Genomic DNA, 21,623 nt, shown 5'->3' with positions numbered 1-21,623 from the left:
GGGTTGCTTTGCTGCCTCTGGCACTGGAATGCTTGACCGTGTGCATGGCATTATGAAGTCTGAAGACTACCAACAAATTTTGCAGCATAATGTAGGGCCCAGTGTGAGAAAGCTGGGTCTCCCTCAGAGGTCATGGGTCTTCCAGCAGGACAATGATCCAAAACACACTTCAAAAAGCACTAGAAAATGGTTTGAGAGAAAGCACTGGAGACTTCTAAGGTGGCCAGCAATGAGTCCAGACCTGAATCCCATAGAACACCTGTGGAGAGATCTAAAAATGGCAGTTTGGAGAAGGCACCCTTCAAATATCAGGGACCTGGAGCAGTTTGCCAAAGAAGAATGGTCTAAAATTCCAGCAGAGCATTGTAAGAAACTCATTGATGGTTACCGGAAGCGGTTGGTCGCAGTTATTTTGGCTAAAGGTTGTGCAACCAAGTATTAGGCTGAGGGTGCCAATACTTTTGTCTGGCCCATTTTTGGAGTTTTGTGTGAAATGATCAATGTTTTGCTTTTTGCTTCATTCTCTTTTGTGTTTTTTTCATTTAAGACAAATTAAATGAAGATAATACCAAAGAATTTGTGATTGCAATCATTTTCAGGAAGAAACTGAGTATTATCTGACAGAATTGCAGGGGTGTCAATACTTTTGGCCACAACTGTATACATATATATATTTATAGCTATTCCTGTAGCGGGCAATATAAAATGTAGGATGCCAGAATGTAAATATGAAGTGTCACAAATCAGTGCCATATGTGTTATATCTAAAAAATTATGGAGCAGGGTCTGCACATAAAGGGTTACAGATCACTGCCATCTGGTGGAATGCTGCTGGAGATAACACTACATTACAAACCTAATGTAGGCTGTAGGGCTGTGTCTTACTAGTTTGTGGAGCCTCCTGACAGGAGATGTGAGGACGTTAACCCCTTGTGTATAATGCCAAAGGAAATAGGGTATGTAGTAAGCTCCTGCTGCCATATCCATCTGGGTGTTTTAATTATATCATCCTTTCCCACTGAATAAACAACACAACATTGACATAGTGTGTGGCCATTACATATTTAAAGTGACTAACCTTGATTTTGATAATTCCTTTCAGCCTCTTATCTTGGGCTGTCTTCTTGAGAGATTTTCTTCTCCTTCTGCACCTTATGGAAATTTCCAACACTGGACTAAGGTAATACCTCCCTTCATATTTCAGCTCTATTTGGTGCTAGTCGACTAGGCTATTTGATTGACACATCCTTGTTTAACTATGGATTATCATATTGTATATATTGTATATATGTGTATATGTATTTATCTCCACCACTTTGATCCACTGGGATGATCTTTGTGTTTTAATGATTTTTTGTTATCGTTTCTCTGTATTTCGTTCGTATATCTGATATATGTTTTTTGTATTTCAGCGATAAAGTGATAAAGGCTCGGGCTGAGCCCAAACGTCTTGTTTATATCGCTTCTACTGTGTGCTATATATTCTTGTTTGGCTCCCACATGTAATAAAATGAACACCCATTTGCATGAAATCTGTTTGAGTGTGCAGTGAATTAGACTAATTTTACAGTATACAGTATGCAGGAATCCCAGCACTTACACGACTTGGATGCTATTAATAAGGTTATTAATGGATGTCTGAGGAATCCTCAGACAAATCATCAAGATTCCCTGCTGGCAGCTTCCTGAGTAATTGCAAGCCAATGATGTCCCAGATGTGCTCAATGGAAAACGTGTCTGGAGACGCTACAGAGTCTCACTTTTGACTTGGATGAAACGATAGCCAGAGATTGATCTGGAGACCAATTAGGCAATGCCGTGAAAAGGCCTGTCGTTGTTTCAGCATGACACCAAGCCACATACTGCTCCTGCTATTGTGATCAGTTTGCATGGCTAAAATTTGCCCTGGCCTGCAGCGTCTCCAGACTTGTCTTCCTTTGAGCACATCTGGGATGGCAATGGTCGGCAGTTGCAATAGGAGTTGCCAGCAGAGCATTTTGATGATTTGCCCAAGTGGATTTAGTAACAAAACAATCCTCAGACAGCGATTAACAACATCACTGGTAGCAGTAAAAGGAGTGTGTAAGTGCGAGGATTTCTGTGTGTGGCGGTCATACTCGATATCGTTTTGAAAATTTTGTTTCCATTTTTTTCATAAGTTTTATATCATTATTGTGTATTCATCCTGTGATTTCCATAATTCCATGACTCTACCATCTTGGTGATATAATTTCAATGCTGAAGAGTGTGTATATCAATGTGGTATTTCCCTACTTGTGTTGATATGCCAAATAATTTTACCATGGCATTTATACCATGTAGTGGTCACTGTGAAAACAACATCTAAAAAACATGAGGGAACATATTGGGAGATTTGTTCAAAGATATATAGTGGAGACAGTTTATGGATGACATTGTAGCTCAATGTTAGTAGTTTGAACTGGATAAGTTGGGGAATTGAGAGCCAATTAAGGGAGTTGCAAAGAGCAGAAGTGGAGGGGTTGCAAAGAGAGAGGTGGATTAGTCAGACAGCAGAGTTAGGACAGACTGGAAAGGTGTGAGGCTGTTAGCAGGGAGGCCACGTAGTAGATGAGGCGGGAGATGATGAGGGCATGTACTAATATTTTAGTAGATTCAGGGTTGAGAAAAGGATGGGATACTGGAAATGTTTTTGAGTTGGAGGTGGTAGAAGGTGGTGAGTTCCGTTTTATCCACATTGAGATTTAGGAAGAGAGAGGAGAAGGAGGATATGGCTGATAGACACTCTGGGATCCTGGACAGCAGAGAGGTGACACTTGGGCCAGAGAGGTAGATCTGAGTGTCATTAGTTTTTAGGTGATCCTGGAAGCCATGGGACTTTAGGAGTTGTCCCACGCCAAGGGTATAGATGGAGCAGAGCAGGGGTCTGAAGACGGAGCCTTGATGGACTCCAACAGACAGAGGACGGGATGAGGAGGCAGCATGGAAATAGGAAATGCTAAATGTGCGGTTACAAAGGTATGAGGAGATCCAGGATAGGGGAAGGTCTTTGATGCCAAGGGAAGAGAAGATCTGAAGTAGCAACAAATGGTTGACTATGTTGAAGTCGAAGGACTGGTCTAGGAAGAGGAGTATAGAGAATTGTCTGCTAGTTTTGGCGGAAAGTAAGTAGTTTTTGTCAGGGCAGTTTCGGTGGAGTGTTGGGGACGGAAAATTGTTTGTAGATTGTCAAAGAGTAAGTTAGATGAGAGGTGGGAGGACATGCTGTTTGAGGAGTTTGGAGGCGAAGGGGAGCAGAGATATGGGATGATAGCTGGACGCAGAGGTCGGGATGAGGGATTGCTTCTTCAGGATGGGTGTGTTTGAAAGCAGAAGGGAAGGTACCAGAAGTTAACGCTAGGTTGATGGAGTGTAGGGGCCGGGTTAAGCAGGGTGGTGAAGTTGGGGAGGAGGTTGGATGGGATGGCATCAAGTGCATAAGTGGTGAGGTGTGATATGGAGAGAAGATGAGTAAGGTCTTGTTCAGTGATGGTGGGGAGGAAGGTTATGAGGGAGGGGTAGTGGACTGTTATACATAGGGGTTTTGCTGGTTGAGCAATAGACTTGCTTGGTTTAGTCGATCTTGTTTTTGAAATGTGCGTCAAAGTCTTCTGCAGAGATGGGGAGGTCGGAAGGGGCGGTGGAAAGAGTTAAAAGTGTTGAATAGCTGTTTAGGGTTGTGGGATAGAGAAGACACAAGGGTGGTGAAGTCGTCCTGTTTAGCAGAGGTCAGGGCCGACTTGAATGTGATAGCTGCTTTTTTGATTGAAGTGAAGTCTCCTTGTGATCGTGTTTTCTTTCTGCAACCCTGGACACTCGCTGAAGCTTTTTAGTGAGGTTGTTGTGCCAGGGTTGTCTATTGATTTGTTGCATTCGTGTACGAGAAGGGTGACCGGATCAACAGCTGATGCGATTGTGGCATTGTAGGAAAAGGTGGCGATGTGTCGTGAAGATATGGAGGACAGCGGCAGAAGAGAGTCAGAGAGTGTGTGACTGTCTAGGTGTGCGATGTTTCTGCGGGGGTGCGCTAGTTGGCGGACATGGGGGGCAGGTGAGGTGGACGGGGATGAGAAAGTCTTTTTTTTTATTTTTAGAAAGTGAGAAGAAGGTGGTCACATTGAATGTCCCTGTCCCTGTCTGTACTCAGCTTCCTCAGGTCCACCGGCGGTTATCCACCACTGCTCCCGGTGTGTGGCATAGGATGAGGCGCTGACGTCACGTCGATAGACAGTGAGCACAGCGGCTCTGCCAGTGTAAACACAGCGCCCCGATCAGAGCCGCTGAGCTCACTGACTGGTTCCCGTGAGCTCACTGACTGGTTCCCGTGAGCTCACTGACTGGCTGCTGTGATGTCAATGTCTCAACCAATGCCAGGCAACCAGTAATGCACGGATTACTTGTCCTTTTACCGGAATGGAATAAACCCTCTAGAGGGTCACGTTCACACCCGGAGACACCCCTAGTAGTAATATTTGCAGCACTGTTTCTACTTTGCGCTGTTCATGGCGCCTCTCTCCAGAAGGTGCAACTTACAAAGGCCTCCTTGGCACTGGGACACGTCCAGGAAAATACTAGGAAAATTCGTGGAAGGCAGCGTTTATTGGATTGTCTGGGAGTCCGTGGGGGAATTGTATATTGACGCACTTTCTGGCTATCCCTGCTTAGCCTCCGTTCACATCTGCGTTGTCATTGCGGCAGGTGTTATGGAATTGCTCGTCACGCAATTTTCCTCCAAACTAGTGACCAGCAAGTCACGTGTCATCACATCCGCCCCTCTCCTCTCAGGTGAGGTCACGTGTTCGCACACCTCATTCACTGCGGCGAACTCCGCCCCCTCCTGTGTGTAACACCTGGACTAAGACGCGCCCACTTTAGACCTCCCAACCAATCAGACTGCTCCGGGATACGAAGACCCTCCTCATCGATCGTCATGGCAACTTGGTGTGAGGAGGGGGCAGCGGAGCTCGGGAGGGGTTGGCGTAGTCCCGCCCAGCCTGGCACAAGTGGAGGTGTCCCGGGACAAGTCTGTGTGACCGAGCGCAGCCCGGGGGAGATGGACACTGAGGCTGATAACGGTAAGTGGCCCGGCCTGTAGTGAGTCAGTCACACGCGCTCCGTGACGTCCCGAGGAGTAAGAGTGACGTAATGCAGAAGGACCACCTTGTGTACTGGGACATTAGGAGACAGGGTCCAAGCACCCCACAGATGGTGCTGAGCAGGCTACACTGGGGGGTTTCTTTCTACAGGGGTAAAAGTTTTATTAATGACCCCATTGAGTTCAATGAAGTTTTTAAACAGGACCATGTCCACTGTTGTCCAGGTCCATACGGGGCCATGTCCGGGTCCATAAGGGGCCATGTCCGGGTCCATACGGGGCCAGGTCCGTGACCTTACGGGGCCATGTCCGTGTCCATACGGGACCATGTCCGTGTCCTTACGGGGCCGTGTCCGTGTCCTTACGGGGCCGTGTCCGTGTCCTTACGGAGCCGTGTCCATACTGGACCATGTCCGGGTCCATAAGGGGCCATGTCCGTGTCCTTACGGGGCCATGTCCGTGTCCATATGGGGCCATATCCTTGTCCTTACGGGGCCATGTCCGTGACCTTACGGGGCCATGTCCGTGTCCTTACGGAGCCGTGTCCGTGTCCTTACGGAGCCGTGTCCATACGGGGCCATGTCCGTGTCCATACTGGACCATGTCCGGGTCCTTACGGGGCCATGTCCGTGTCCATACGGGGTCATATCCTTGTCCTTACGGGGCCATGTCCATGACCTTACAGGGCCATGTCCGTGTCCTTACGGAGCCGTGTCCGTGTCCATACGGGGCCATGTCCGCGTCCATAAGGGGCCATGTCCGGGTCCATAAGGGGCCATGTCCGGGTCCTTACGGGGCCATGTCCGTGTCCATACGGGGCCATATCCTTGTCCTTACAGGGCCGTGTCCGTGACCTTACGGGGCCGTGTCCGTGTCCTTACGGAGCCGTGTCCGTGTCCTTACGGAGCCGTGTCTGGGTCCATACGGGGCCATGTTCGTGTCCGTACTGAACCATGTCCGGGTCCATAAGGGGCCATTTCCGGGTCCTTACGGGGCCATGTCCGTGTCCATACGGGGCCATGTCCTTGCCCTTACGGGGCCATGTCCGTGTCCTTACGGAGCCATGTCCGTGTCCATACGGGGCCGTGTCCTTACGGAGCCATGTCCGTGTCCTTACGGGGCCATGTCCGGGTCCATACGGGGCCATGTCCGTGTCCATACTGGACCATGTCTGGGTCCATAAGGGGCCATGTCCGGGTCCATAAGGGGCCATGTCCGTGTCCATACGGGGCCATGTCCGTGTCCATACGGGGCCATATCCGTGTTCATACTGGGCCATCCATACGGGGCCATGTCCGGGTCCATACGGGGCCATGTCCGGGTCCATAAGGGGCCATGTCCGTGTCCTTACGGGGCCATGTCCGTGTCCATACGGGGCCATGTCCGTGTCCATACGGGGCCATGTCCGTGTTCATACTGGGCCATGTCCGTGTTCATACTGGGCCATGTTCGTGTTCATACGGGGCCATGTCCGTGTTCATACCGGGCCATGTCCGTGTCCATACCGGGCCATGTCCGTGTTCATACGGGACCGTGTCCGTGTTCATACGGGGCCGTGTCCGTGTTCATACGGGGCCGTGTCCGTGTCCATACGGGGGCCATGTCCGTGTCCATACGGGGGCCATGTCCGTGTCCATACGGGGCTATGTCCGTGTCCATACGGGGCCATGTCCGTGTTCATACGGGGCCATGTCCGTGTCCATACAGGGCCATGTCCAGGACCATACGGGGCCATGTGTTGTGAGCAATCTTGATCCGACTTTTGAGGCAATGCTCCCTCTGGTGGATACTGCTGGTAGTGTTGCTGGTCAACATGATGTTAACCCAACAGCTGCAGAAGATAATTGGAGGCGTGGTGGTAGTGACTGGGACTACATAAGCGAGCAGACTTCTCTCAGTGACTGCCGGTGATACTCTTTTCTTTGCTTACTGAGGATTTCTGTCTCCTGCCTGATCCTGCATTTTTTCAGCTAAGTGTCATTTGCTAAACCCTTTGCATCTGTTTTTGCCTTGCGGTCAGAGGTCAGCTTGCTCCTCCTGGGGCTGCTGGCTCCTGCCCTGTATTTTTGTATCTTGTGTTTGTTTGCCCAGTCCCCTTCTGTATTAGCCTGTTGCTAGCTGCCAGTTCACACCTGAGTGCTGATATAGTGGGGGCGAGGTTGTTCAAACTTCAGTATTTTTGTACATCAGTCGTATTGGAATTATTAGGGTTTTTGTGTAATTGCAGACAGTGCCTTTTCTGTCCTGTCCTACCTAGTCAGTGTGGGCCCCATCATTTGCTCAGTCTATTTTCTGTCTGTGTTTGTGCTTCATCTTGTCTCACCGAGAATATATGTTTGGGGGCTATCTATTCCTTTGGGGATCTGCTCCGGGGCAGTTTAGATTTCACCTGTCTTTAGGCTTAGTTAGTCCTCTGGCTGTGACGAGGCGTCTAGGGCAACGTAGGAACGCTCCACGGCTACTGCTAGTTGTGTTGTTAAGATCAGGGGTCTGCAATCCGCTGAACGACCAACCTCTCTGGTGTTCTGGTGGCATAGCCTATTGCACTCTCCTCCTCGGTGACCCATTCATAACATCCATGTCCAGGACCATACGGGACCATACGGGGCCATGTCTGAGTCCGTACGCTGCCATGTCCGTGTCCTTACGTGGCCATGTCCGTGTCCATACTGGGCCTTGTCCGTGTCCATACTGGGCCATGTCCGTGTCCATACGGGGCCATGTCCGTGTTCATACTGGGCCATGTCCGTGTTCAAACTGGGCCATGTCCGTGTTCAAACTGGGCCATGTCCGTGTTCAAACTGGGCCATGTCCGTGTTCAAACTGGGCCATGTCCGTGTTCAAACTGGGCCATGTCCGTGTTCATACTGGGCCATGTCCGTGTGCATACTGGGCCATGTCCGTGTTCATACTGGGCCATGTCCGTGTCCATACGGGGCTATGTTCCTGTCCTTATGGGGCCATGTCCATAAGGTGCCATGTCCGTTTTCCTACGGGGCCATGTCCAGGACCATACGGGGCCATGTCCGTGTCCTTATGGGGCCATGTCCATAAGGTGCCATGTCCGTTTCCTTACGGAGCCTTGTCCGGGACCATACGGGGCCATGTCCGTGTCCATAAGGCGCTATGTCCGTTTCCCTACGGGGCCATGTCCGTGTCCATACTTGGCCATGAATGGGACCATACGGGACCATGTCCGTTTCCCTATGGAGCCATGTCCGGGACCATACTGGTTCTTGTACATGCCCTCATTACCTCCCGCCTTGACTACTGCAACACTCTCCTCTGTGGCCTCCCTGCTAACTCTCTTGCACCACTCCAGTCTGTCCTCAACTCTGCTGCCCGACTAATCCACCTCTCTCCTCGCTACTCCCCTGTCTCTCCCCTCTGCAAATCCCTCCACTGGCTCCCAATTCACCAACGCATCCAGTTCAAACTACAAACACTGACCTACAAAGCCATCCACAACCTTTCCCCTCCCTATATCTCTGAACTAATCTCCCAATATCTTCCCTCACGTAATCTCCGGTCCTCCCAAGACCTCCTACTCTCCTCCACACTTATTCGATCCTCATACAACCGCCTCCAAGATTTCTCCCGAATATCCCCTATCCTCTGGAATTCCATGCCTCAACACGTCCGATTATCCACCACCCTCGGATCCTTCAAACGGAACCTGAAAACCCATCTTTTCAGGAAAGCTTACAGCCTGCAATGACCATCCTGCCGCCTCACCACCGCCTGAGCTGCCGCCTCATCACCACCAGAGCTGCTGCACCCCCGACCTTCTGTCTCTTCCCCACTATCCCGTAGAATGTAAGTCCGCAAGGACAGGGTCCTCTCCCCTCTGCACCAGTCTGTCATTGTAAACTTGTTTACTGTTAACGATATCTATAACTTTGTATGTAAACCCCCTTCTCATGTACAGCACCATGGAATTAATAGCGCTATATAAATAAATAAATAATAATAATAATAATAATGTTGTTGTTTTTTGTTTTTCCTCCTCGGCTGCTGTAACTTTGCACTTTTCGGTGGACAAAGTTGTGTCCAGGGCTGGGTATTTTCCGGTACCCGCTGTAGGTTGTATCATTGGGGTCCATATGACTTTCTGATCATTCTTTAATTAGATAACCTACAGAGGGATGGCTAGGTATGCGTCACTTCCAAAATACAAACACCAAAAAACAGAGCAAGGAAGCATATGCTAAATAAAATGTACAAATCTTTATTCACAAATAATTCTAAAAAGTAGAAAGAGTAAAAATAGAGACCCAAATACAAAAAACTCTCTCCAAGGAGATATACCTCTACCCAAAATGTAACAGAAAAATCAGTAGGGGGCACTTGGAAGCCTTACAAACACAGGAAATCGTATCCACAAAGTGGATCCAGATTTATAATAGGGGTAAATATTTGTAAAATCTAAATAGCTTATGTGGTATAAATCAGTATAGAAAGAAAAAATAGATATAGATAGGGAAAGAAGGTATATGACCTGATGGAGGCAGTCCTGATCCCCCTGTGACAGCACCATCAATGCTCCCATTTCCTTCCATCTGTCAGAAAGTTCAGGACTTCATTTGCATGTGAATGAAAATGCTAATTTCTCAGGAAGGCAGCAACAGATAGAAGATATATAAAGGTGTCAATGGATTTGCATTTCAGAGCCTTGCTTGTCCATAGATGAGGTTTGGAGGTGGTTGATCTTACTGACAGATTTCTTTTAAATGCCTCTGTCCATATCTTACTGACAGATTTCTTTTAAATGCCTCTGTCCATATTAATAGGGCATCTAAGGCATTAAACTCTGTTGTTAGAGGCAGGTGCTGGCATCCTGAGCCCGCTCCATACTTGCAGCGCAGGCGAGGCTAGTGTGCCCCATCACTTGCCTGGGTTTGGCAGTCTGAATAGTCACAGTCTGTTTGTCCATATGCATTTATGCATAATAGGGGTATTTTATGCACCATGTAAAACCTGCAGCAAAAGGGACACGTTTACTTTACTTCTATAGCGCCATTACTTTCCACCGCTCTTTGCAGACAGTGCCACTGTCCCCATTGGGGCTCACAATTATCAGTTTTTGGAGTTTGTGAACCTGTCATGTTTATTCTGATGTGGATTTTTAAGCAAAATTTGCTGCAAAAGTCACAAAAAATTCTGGGTATTTGTACATGGCGCCATTTTGCTTTTTTTTTTTTTTTTTTGTAGATTCATTATGTGAAAGAGTTGCATCCTCCAAGCATAAGCCGTCTTTACAGGACCCAAGTTACTTTGCTTCGTGGCCTTCGTAACCTGAAAGCCGTTAAAAGAAGCCACAAAAGGCAAAACCTGTGTATAGGAAGTCGTTGTGACATTGTTGTGTATCTTTTTATTCTTTTTGCCCCCTATAGTGACATGCAGTCTCTTGTTGTCGCTGCAGCCAATCAAAGGTTGTAACGGTCATTTGGGTCTAACCGTAATTCTTGTGAGACACAGAAGCGAGGTAGACTGCTCCATTGCGTCCCACTGAAGAGACTGGACTCCGTTTCACCTTCTTTCCAGCTATTTTCGATTCGGCCCACCTAATTAAAGTGAATAGAAAAGACATCAGGTGTAAAGGTGGAAGGAATGCAAAATGGAACGTATTGGCAACACATTCCCTTCCTTGTACCTGCTCCTGCACCAGCTATCAGGACTAACTTTTTTTGTGTTTTTCTGCCCATTACTACCACTTTTTGTATACCCATTGGCCAGCAATGAGGGAAGCTGAAGTCCGAGCTGCAGTCGGCATGTAGTAGAGTTGGAGTTCAGCTAATTGATAGATACTTGTGTTGTACAAGATGCAGGAAAAGTTAAATTATTTAAAACGAACTTTGCATAAATCAATCGCCCAAGTATTCAAGATTCTAATTTTACCCTTCGCCACGACAGCACCCACTGGAGGTATTGGATCTGCCCCATTTGGAACAGGAAACCCTACAGAAAGATAAAAGGGGCGATCTGCCTTTCCTCCTCCGTTTTGGTTTCCTGTTTCCAGGGAACCTCAGGACTAATCCTTCAGGAAGACGTACCTGGGTTTGCACGCCGCCTTCGCAGTGTCCATGAGAACGGCAGGGGCTGCGATCCGGAAGCAGCGTCGGGGGAGACTCCGTTAGACGGCTCCCCCCTCGTCTGATGGCGGAGAGGTGATGACCGGGTCCGGGGGGGGGGCGCCCGGTCTCACCTAGGAGCGCACCCGGGGGCACCAAACGCGCAGGAGCTGCCGCTGCAGGGAGCGGTAAGTGCGCCAGTGGCGCGAAGAGAATAAAAAAAAAGAGAGAAGAGCAGCGGTGGCGGTAGCGTGGGGAGAAGCGCTGGCCACATACAGAAGCGGTGGCGCGGTAGCCAGCCAGCACAGAGGCTCCTGAGCCCCGGAAGTAATGAGTGAACTTCCGGGGCAGGATGGCTGAGGAGCCCGACGGCGCATGTGCGGGAACCCGGGGAAGAGGAGCGACTTCCGGGGGCACGGGAAAAAAAAGAGCAATCTATTTAAACAAGCGCCGCAGCTGAGCGGCAGGAACCATGTCATCCCCAACAGAAGCGCACGCTCCAGCAGGAGACTCTGCGGGGGGCAGATCCTCCAGGGACCGCACCACCAGGACAGACACCGCCCGCAGGAACGAGGTGGGAGAGTCAAGACCTAGGACGGGATCCTTTCGCCATGTCTCCCCTCTCCAGGCGAAGAAAAAACAAAAATCCAAGCATAAAGAATGCGCTTTATGCGCTGAACCTCTCCCTGACTCCTACCCCAAAAAGCTCTGTAAACAGTGCACCAAGGAGACTAGGCAAGGGCCGGCAGTGTCATCAAAGGACATTCGGGCCATAATTAGGGAGGAAATACAGGCTATCACCAGTGCCAGTACTCCCTCAGAGGCTAGGAGCAAAAAATCAGGTGACCCTCAGCTCAGAGTCAGAGGAAGAACAGGGGTTAATCTCCGATTCCTCACTCACATCCTCGTCATCATCATCAGACATGGAGGGACGGTCATGTTTTCCCCTGGATAGTGTGGATAACCTGGTGAAATCCGTGAGGAACACTATGGGGTGTGAGGAAGCAAGGGGTGCCCAAACCGCACAAGAAATTATGTTTGCGGGGTTGGCGGAAAAGAAAAGGAGAGCCAGTGATACCGGCAGTTAAGGCCCTAATAAAGAGAGAGTGGGAAAAACACGATCAAAGAGGTTTTCTCCCATCGGCCTCAAAGAGAAAATATCCATTTAGCGATGACGAGCTATTAAAATGGACCAAAGTGCCAAAGGTTGATGCCGTTGTAGCCTCTACCTCGAAACAGTCCACCATTCCGGCAGAGACGCAGGCTTGTTGGCAGAGTCGTCATTGAAAAGGTCTTGGGAATCAACCACGGGAATTTTTAAGCCAGCAGTAGCCAGCACATGCACCGCCAGATCTATGGTTGGACCAATTGGATCAACAAATCAAGCAGAACGTGTCTAGGAAAAAATTACGGGCCGCTATTCCATTAATCAGGGGGGCAGCAGCCTTCATGGCCGATGCATCGGGAGATACTCTGCGGCTGGCACCAAGATCGGCGGCTCTTGTAAACAACGCCAGGCGGGCACTGCGGATGAAGAGCTGGAAGGGGGATGTGCAATCAAAATCTAAGATTTGCGCCACCCCGTGCAAGGGTGAGTTTCTCTTTGGGAAAGCCCTAGATGACATACTCGCCAAAGCAAAAGAAAGGAAGTAGGCCTTCCCTGATTCTTCTATCCCTTTCTACAGGAAAACCTTTAAAAGGCGACCGTTTGGAAGGAGACAAACGGATAGACCAAATAGATGGCCCACGAAGGAGGAAAAGCAAAAGGGTAGCATGTTCAGGGGCTCAACATTCCGGAAGGAAAATAAATATTAAAAAATTAGACCCACCAGTAGGGGGTAGATTAAAATTTTTTTATTCAAAATGGGAACAAATAACTTCGAGCCCATGGATTCTAAGTATAATTAAAGAAGGAATGAAAATAGAATTCCTTCAAATCCCTTATGATTTCTTTATCATAACCCGCCTTAACTCTATAGTTCAACAAAAGGCCCTCGAAGAGGAAATTCGGAGCCTACTATCCAAGGGGGTTTTAGTAGAAGTCCCAGAGGGACAGGAAGGTAGAGGATTCTACTCTCCTTTATTTTTAATTTCCAAACCAGATGGTACGTTTAGGACAATTATAAATTTAAGGAAGCTCAAGACGTTTATAAAAAATTATAAGTTTAAGATGGAATCAATCAGATCCACCATAAAGCTTCTCTTTCCAAACTGTGTAATGGCTGGGATTGACTTGAAGGATGCTTACTATCATCTTCCTATTCATGATAGATACCAAAAGTACCTAAGGGTCGCGGTGGTATTCGAAGGCAAGATCCGTCATTTTCAGTATACAGCCATGCCTTTCGGCCTCTCTACAGTGCCAAGAATCTTCACCAAGGTGATGGCAGAGGTGATGGCCTATCTTCGTCAAAAAGACACTCTAATCGTGCCTTACCTAGATGACTTCCTAATTATTGGGAACTCGGTCACCCAGTGTACCAGACGTGTGGCTGACGCGATCTCATCTTTGCAGGATTTAGGCTGGATCATCAATGTACAGAAGTCCAGACTCGTTCCGCATTCCCTTCAGATGTTCTAAGGGTTCCAGTTAGACTCCACAACCCAGAGATGTCTACTCCCTCAGGTAAAAATTGCACTCACAAAAGAGAAAGCGGAGGCAACCATAAGTAGACCACGCATGTCTCTGAGACGGGCAATGTCGTTATTGGGGTCGCTCAATTCTTGTGCCCCGGCAGTCCGGTGGGCCCAGTATCACGTCCGCTCACTGCAGCATCAGATCCTCCAAGAGGACAGGCGACATGGTGGTCACCTCAAGAGCAAGATAACCTTATCACAGGAGGTCTTGACTTCTCTAGAATGGTGGCTAGATGATAACCATCTATCCTCAGTAGTCCCATGGGTTATAGTACCATCTCGTATCCTAACCACCGATGCTAGCCCCCACGGCTGGGGAGCCCATATGGGGAGTAGCTTTTGTCAAGGAAGGTGGAATAGAGATGAATGGGGATACTCGTCTAATTTAAAAGAGCTGACGGCAGTATATTATGCTCTGCACTATTTTCTTCCACAGCTCCAACAGAAACATGTCAGGATCTTGTCGGACAACACCACTACAGTGGCCTACATAAACAGACAGGGAGGTACTTGATCAGAGACTCTGATGTCTTCCGCGGCAAGAATCTTAAACTTCGCCAAAAGTTATTTGTTGTCCCTCTCGGCTCTTCATATCAGGGGAGAGAACAACCAAGAGGCGGACTTCTTAAGCCGACACACACTTCGGCTAGGGGAGTGGTGCCTCAATCGCCGAGTCTTCAAGGACTTAGTAGCTTTATGGGGGCAACCTCAGGTGGACCTCTTTGCCACGAAAGAGAACAGACAAAGGTGTTTGCTTCCCTGTCTCCGTCAGATCACCCAGACATACTAGATGCCCTCAAGGCCTCATGGAAGTTCAACCTGGCATATGCCTTCCCTCCGATAATTCTCCTGCCACAGGTCATTCGGAAGATCAGAGAGGACAAGGCGAGAGTGATTTTGATAGCATCTTTCTGGCCCAAGAGACCGTGGTTCTCATGGCTACGAATTTTGTCGGTGACAGATCCTTGGGTCCTCCCTTCGATTCCCAACCTACTCTCCCAGGGCCCTTTTTTCCACCCCCAAGTGGACAGCTTACACTTGACGGCGTGGAATTTGAAAGGCAGCTACTAAGATCAAGAGGCTTTTCTGAAACACTAATTGCTACGCTCTTACAGAGCAGGAAGCAGTCCACTACCCAGATTTATACAAGGATATGGAAAAAATTCCTGTAGTTTCATACAGCGCCTCATACCACAGAAGTCCCGATAGTTCCTATCTTAGAATTTCTACAGAGAGGAAAGGACTTGGGCCTGGCAGTAAACACACTGAAAGTCCAGGTGTCCGCATTAGGGGCACTATACGGCCATAATATAGCAGGGAATAAGTGGATTTCACGATTTATTACAGCTTGCGAAAGGATAACTCCGGTTCACATACCTGCAATCCCTGCATGGGACTTAAATCTGGTTTTAGACGCCCTGACGGAAGAACCCTTTGAGCCGATAGACACGATATCCCTCAAATGCTTGTCACTCAAGACGACCCTCTTAGTAGCACTGACATCTGCTAGGAGAGTGATATCCAGGCCCTATCCATAGACCCACCCTTTTTTTCAGATATACTAAGATAGGTTAATATTAAAACCAGACCCCTCATACCTGCCTAAGGTATCAACAAAATTCCATAGATCTCAAGAGATACTCCTCCAGACCTTCTTTGGAGATGCCTCCACTCCAGAGGAGCGGAAATTCCACACCTTGGATGTTAGAAGAACTGTCCTAAAATATATTGAGAGGTCCAGGAGCTGGAGGCAGTGTAGAGCTCTGTTCATATCTTTTCAGGGCTGTAAAAAAGGGTACGGCGTCACGAAGAGCACCATTTCCCGATGGATCAGGGATGCCATTCGCTTAGCCTACTCCGCGAAAAATGATCCTCCGGAGAGCATCAGAGCACATTCCACCAGAGCAGTGGCAACCACCTGGGCCGAGAGGGGAGACGTTCCAATTGAAACCATATGTAAGGCGGCAATTTGGTCATCTCCTTCTACCTTCTATAATCACTATAGACTTGACCTTTCATCAACTTCTGACCTAAGCTTTGGCAGGACTGTCCTTGGCACGGTGGTCCCACCAAGGTGATGGTCTCTGGAATCTCTCCAGTGGGTGCTTTCGTGGCGAAGGGTAAAAAGCCGGATTACTTACCGGTAATGCTCTTTTAATGAGTCCACGAGAGCACCCGCTCACTTACCTCCCTGCTAAAGATATCAATAATAGAGTATATCTGCTAAGAATGGATAAGTGAAGTTTAGAAATGCAAAAACATTGCCTAATCCTTGGCGGTCCTCCTGGTACTCTGAAATGCAAAACTGAGGCGGAAAGGCGGATCGCCCCTTTTATCTTTCTGTAGGGTTTCCTGTTCCAAATCGAATACGATACCTCCAGTGGGTGCTGTCGTGGACTCCTTAAAAGAGCATTACCGGTAAGTAATCCGGCTTATTTCTAATCAGAGAAATATTCTTTGTTTTCTCTATATCAGCTGCTTCTCCTCCTCCTCACCTCCTGAGCTCACCTCTACAGCTAAAATCCAACATTGTTAACACAGGAGACCATCAGCTCTCTGAGGAATCCGATTACAGCTGCTTATTGAAGTTTTTGAAGGTGTAGGGGAGATGAGCAGAGCGAGAGAGAGGCTGAGTGTCATGCTACTGCAGCGCAGTATAGCGCAACCTCCACCAGGGGGTGCTGGTGAGGGAAGAGAGGTTGCTCACACAGCGTAGCAACACTGAGCAGAAGCCCAAGTACCACCAGGTGGCGAAAGAGTGGTCAGACGAGCCGAGTCTAAAACAGAAGCAGAAGTACCAGAGGTCACAGAAGTCACTGGCGTAGCGTGGGGGGGGCGGGGGGGGCGGTCCGCCCCAGGCGGCATGTGTGTGGGGGCGGCGCGGCAGCAGCAATTCCACCCTGCAGTGCAGTGCAGCGGCGGGCAGGGAGCGATGCGATCACGGCAGCTCCGCTGCCTGCAAGAGTGAATAGCAGGAGCGGAGCGGCAAGGGTCCGTCCTGCTTCCTGCCCGGAGGCCGCGCTTCCTGTTTCACACAGAGGAGCGCCGCTGAATGACGTCATCATTCAGCGGCCGCTGCTGTGTGAGGGAGGAAGCGCGGGCGATGCTGCGGACAGGTGAGAGGAGAGAGGTGGTGTCTTGTGTGTATGTATGTATGTCTGTGTGTGTGTGTCTGTGTGTATGATGGAGCAGGCAATGATGGGAGTGATGGTCTAGAAGGCAATGATGGGGTGATGGAGCAGACAATGATGGGGTGATGGAGCAGGCAATGATGGGGTGATGGAGCAGGCAATGATGGGGTGATGGAGCAGACAATGATGGGGTGATGGAGCAGGCAATGATGGGGTGATGGAGCAGGCAATGATGGGGTGATGGAGCAGGCAGTGATGGAGCAGGCAATGATAGGGTGATGGAGCAGGCAATGATGGGGGTGATGGAGCAGGCAATGATGGGGTGATGGAGCAGGCAATGATGGGGTGATGGAGCAGGCAATGAGGGGAGTGATTGAGCAGACAATGATGGGGTGATGGAGCAGGCAATTATGGGGTGATGGAGCAGACAATGATGGGGGTGATGGAGCAGGCAGTGATGGGGTGATGGAGCAGGCAATGAGGGGAGTGATGGGGGTGATGGAGCAGGCAGTGATGGGGTGATGGAGAAGGCAGTGATAGGGTGATGGAGCAGGCAATGATGGGGTGATGAAGCAGGCAATGAGGGGAGTGATGGGGGTGATGGAGCAGGCAATGATGGGGGTGATGGAGCAGGCAATGAGGGGAGTGATGGGGTGATGGAGCAGGCAGTGATGGGGTGATGGAGAAGGCAGTGATAGGGTGATGGAGCAGGCAATGATGGGGGTGATGGAGCAGGCAATGATGGGGTGATGGAGCAGGCAATGAGGGGAGTGATGGGGGTGATGGAGCAGGCAATGATGGGGTGATGGAGCAGACAATTATGGGAGTGATGGAGCAGGCAGTGATGGGGTGATGGAGCAGACAGTGATGGGGTGATGGAGCAGGCAGTGATGGGGTGATGGAGAAGGCAGTGATGGGGTGATGGAGCAGGCAATGATGGGGGTGATGGAGCAGGCAATGATGGGGTGATGGAGCAGACAATGATGGGAGTGATGGGGTGATGGAGCAGGCAATGATGGGAGTGATGGGGAGAAGGCACAGTGATGGGGTGATGGAGAAGGCAGTGATGGGGAGAAGACAATGATGGGGTGATGGTCGAGAGGGCAATGATGGGGTGGTGGGTGAGAATGCAATGATGGCGGTGGTGGAAAGGGCAATAAATGGGGGTGGTGGAGGAGGAGGAAATGATGGAGGTGGTGGAATGGGCAATGATGGGAGTGGTGGGGGAGAAAGCAAAGATAGTGGTGGAGAAGAAAATGATGGAGGTGGGGGAGAGGACAATAATGGGATGCGAGGGGAGGAGGACAATGAGGGGTGTGGGGGATTGGGATGGGAGGAAGGGGGACTTATAATGGCCTTAGGAACAGGGGGAGGTGGAGGAAGACATTATCGTTTATTATGTCTAACACAGTCCCTTAGTATATAGTGTACTCACTAATTCTGTATAACACCATCCTTAGTTACATAGTTTCCTCTTTTATTATGTATAACACCGCCCCTTATTACCTACCATCCTCTCTAGTTATATATGGTGCCGTCCCTTATTATATAGCTTCCTCTGCTGTTATGTATAGTGCTGTCTCTTACATAGTGTATTTTTGTTATTTTTGTTATTCACAGCGCCCTCTTTTATTACATGGTCCCCTCTCTTGTTAGATATAAAATGACTGCTGATCGAGGAGCCGGTGACCAGACGACCAGTCCATCAGCTCCTCCATTAGAAAGGAAGCTTTCCCATGCTCCATCAGCCATCATTGCATTATACAGCCAACAAGACAGGACGGTATGTAATAAAAAACAGGGCTCTATATAATCCAATATGTAAGGGACGGAACTGTACATAACAAGAGAAGGCACTGTGTATGGGACAGCAATATACATAATAAAGGAGACTATGTAATATATACCTGTATGTGTGTGTGTGGCTATATAATATCAATAATCTATCTATCTATATATATATATATACACACACACGTAGCTTTGACGCCATAAAAGGAGGGGGGCCCGGACACATTTCTTGCACAGGGACCCCAAGCTGTCAGTGTCCGCCCCCTGTCCGCCAAAATAATTTGTACTTTCTGTTTTTTTTTCTGTCACATTATTAAAAATTATTATTAAAAAAAGCCATTAGGTCTTCATCCAGCATCATCAAGCTAATACATACATATATATAGAGAACTGCAAGAAGTTGAAAGTCTAGAAATTTAGAAATAATAGCAGAGTTAGTAGCAGACTAAAAATTAGATCTTTGAGTGTAGTGTGGGCTCTTCGGATGCTTCCGAATTATCAACGACCAAAGGGGCGGCAAATTTTTCGACTGCCCCGGGCGCCACAAACAGTTGCTACGCCACTGACAGAAGTACACGTGGTCAGAAACAAGCCAGTGGGGGTCAGCCACGGTCTGACGCGGATAAGACAAAGACAGAAGCAGGTCCGAATGCAAGCCAAGTCAAAACCAGGGAGTCAGCACACTAAAGGGAAACACTGAGTCAGGACAGACAAAGGGAATAGACAGACACGGAGCAAGTCAGGGATCACAGCAGGACAAATCAGGATATACCAGAGTCAGGTACACAAGCCAAAGGCAGAACTATAGCTGACACCATCTGCAGGATGCAGCAGAGCTAAATAGCAAACCTGAGACCAGACTGAGGCTGAGAAAAGTTAACCCCTGAAATGACCAGACCGGGAACATGGAAAGACAGGACTCAAAACCCTGGTCTGGATCATGACACTGAGTCACCTAAATGCTGGATTCACAGCTACACTGCTCTCTACAGCTGTATAATGTCCTCCGTGCTGCTGCTTCTGAACATGTGCAACTTGGCAAATCAAGAGGGTGTTTTTATTTTTATTTTTGTTCACCAGTACTTGACTGTTATCTCTGTATGAGCACTATTGAAAACCAATGTCCTATTAACCCAGAATGACATCCACAAACCATCTTCACACAATTACATTATAAACTCAATAAAAGCTTAGAGGACTGGACGCTCCAGTAATTGTGGTCCACGGGTTGGCAGTCCAGATGGTAGGTGATGTGGTAGAGCAAACATTCACCTCTTATCACCAGCCTTTATAACCGTTATTATAGAGGTCTAAGTTTTAGGCAGTAAGTCCTGTACTTTTACAAAATTTCTTAGCTGTAATGCAATAAATAATTTTTCTCTAAATACTTTATATAAGGTTTAGTGAGGCCACCGTGTATCATCGGTGTGGATAATGACCCTATTTTAGCGCCATCTTCTCTCCCCAGCATTTTTGCACTAGTCTGCGGCATATCCCTGTTTTACCATTTGTTCAGGCTGCTGTGTAAATGAAAAGTGTATGAATAGCTCATCACTGGAATGGCAAGGGAAAGTTTATTAGAAAATCCAGATTATCAAACCGATAATGCGAAAAAGAAAGTGATCCACAGGCTGTAGTGAAGAAGAAAAGCACAAGAAGTGGTAATAAGTCTAAGATCGGGGTCACATTAGCGTATAGCATCAGATGTGATATACTAATGACACTCGGCCCCAGCTCCGTGCTCCGGTCCTCACGCATGAGAGAATCGCTGCACATGTGCGGAGTAGACAGAGAAAGTCATTTCTCCATCTCCTCCATTGCCGGCGTGTATGGTAATCTGACTGCACTGGGATGACATCAGAGTGCAGTCCGATGTTGCACACATTGACTTGTATGGGTGAATGCAATCAGATGCAATCACAGCGTGCTGAGATTGTTTGCTCATGCCACATCGGCATGATAAGAAAAAATCACAGATCTGAGCTGCCCCATAGAGTGCTATCCGATAAAACATCTCAGAGTAGCAGTCGGCTATGTTATACACTCGTGTGACTCCAGCCTAAGAGCTATGCTTCTACAAGAAAGCATGTGAAGACAGCAGGACTCTGGATTCACACACAGCTCACATCCAACCTGTATTACTGGTAGAGACACTCCTATAACAGAAATATCTGACACTTGGTCAGGCTGCAAACTGCACATGAGGGAGTGTGATAACGAGTAAAGGAATTAAGATTGAATGAATGAGTTAATAAAATTACACTAAATTTATTGCCCTAACAATAGCCAATGATATAAGTGAAAGTCAGTCTCCATGTCAAAAGTGTCCTGAAAATATTGGTTAGTGAGGTCTGTCTTTTTCTGAGCTTTATTTCAGCTGATTTATGACCACAGACCCCAGCCAAGTTTAGCTGGACTTGAATAGGAGCTGATCTGCAGGGCCCGTTATCCGCCATCACGGGACACAGGGCCGAACCGATCAGCTCTATAACTGATCACATTCTGCCAGGGACATGAACAGCTAGGAGTCAGACCCTCCACCGATCTGATATTGATGACCTGTCCTGAGTATCAGTCATCAATATCATAGCAGCGAAATGCCCCTTTAAGTCAGAATTCCGTTCTGTTGTTTTAACATTAAAGTGAATTGTTTCCCAATGGGAAAAAGACTTCATACAAAAGTTATATTGTGGATCAGGATGATGAATAAGCAGTGGCAACAAAATGTCATCGTTTTCTCAACGTATCACTTTACTACCACAGCTGTAACTGGACCCATGTCTTTTTCTTTTATTTTCCAGATCAGAAAAGTTGTTTTATACTTCACTTTTATTGTTGTATGTAGTTCACACTTGTATTTGTTTTCCACCAGTTTATTAT

General features: G+C 48.2%; 1 protein-coding gene across 1 annotated transcript in view; it reads left to right on the top strand.

Moving 5' to 3' along the window:
* Positions 1 to 4,922: 4,922 nt before the first annotated feature.
* TMC7 (transmembrane channel like 7) overlaps positions 4,923 to 21,623 on the top strand; it is a 55,021-nt gene continuing 38,320 nt past the window's right edge. Inside the window, exon 1 of the mRNA XM_073542953.1 lies at positions 4,923 to 5,093. Within this exon, the coding sequence (XP_073399054.1) occupies positions 4,949 to 5,093 (145 nt within the window). The 5' untranslated portion in view covers positions 4,923 to 4,948. The remainder of the gene's footprint in view (positions 5,094 to 21,623) is intronic.

The sequence above is a fragment of the Dendrobates tinctorius genome, unplaced genomic scaffold (assembly GCF_039654945.1).
Source record: "Dendrobates tinctorius isolate UK_male_01 unplaced genomic scaffold, ASM3965494v1 ptg000129l, whole genome shotgun sequence".
NCBI classification, from domain to species: Eukaryota; Metazoa; Chordata; class Amphibia; order Anura; family Dendrobatidae; genus Dendrobates; species Dendrobates tinctorius.
The sequence above is the reverse complement of the archived record's forward strand: the minus strand, read 5'-3'. Positions and strand labels throughout refer to the sequence as shown.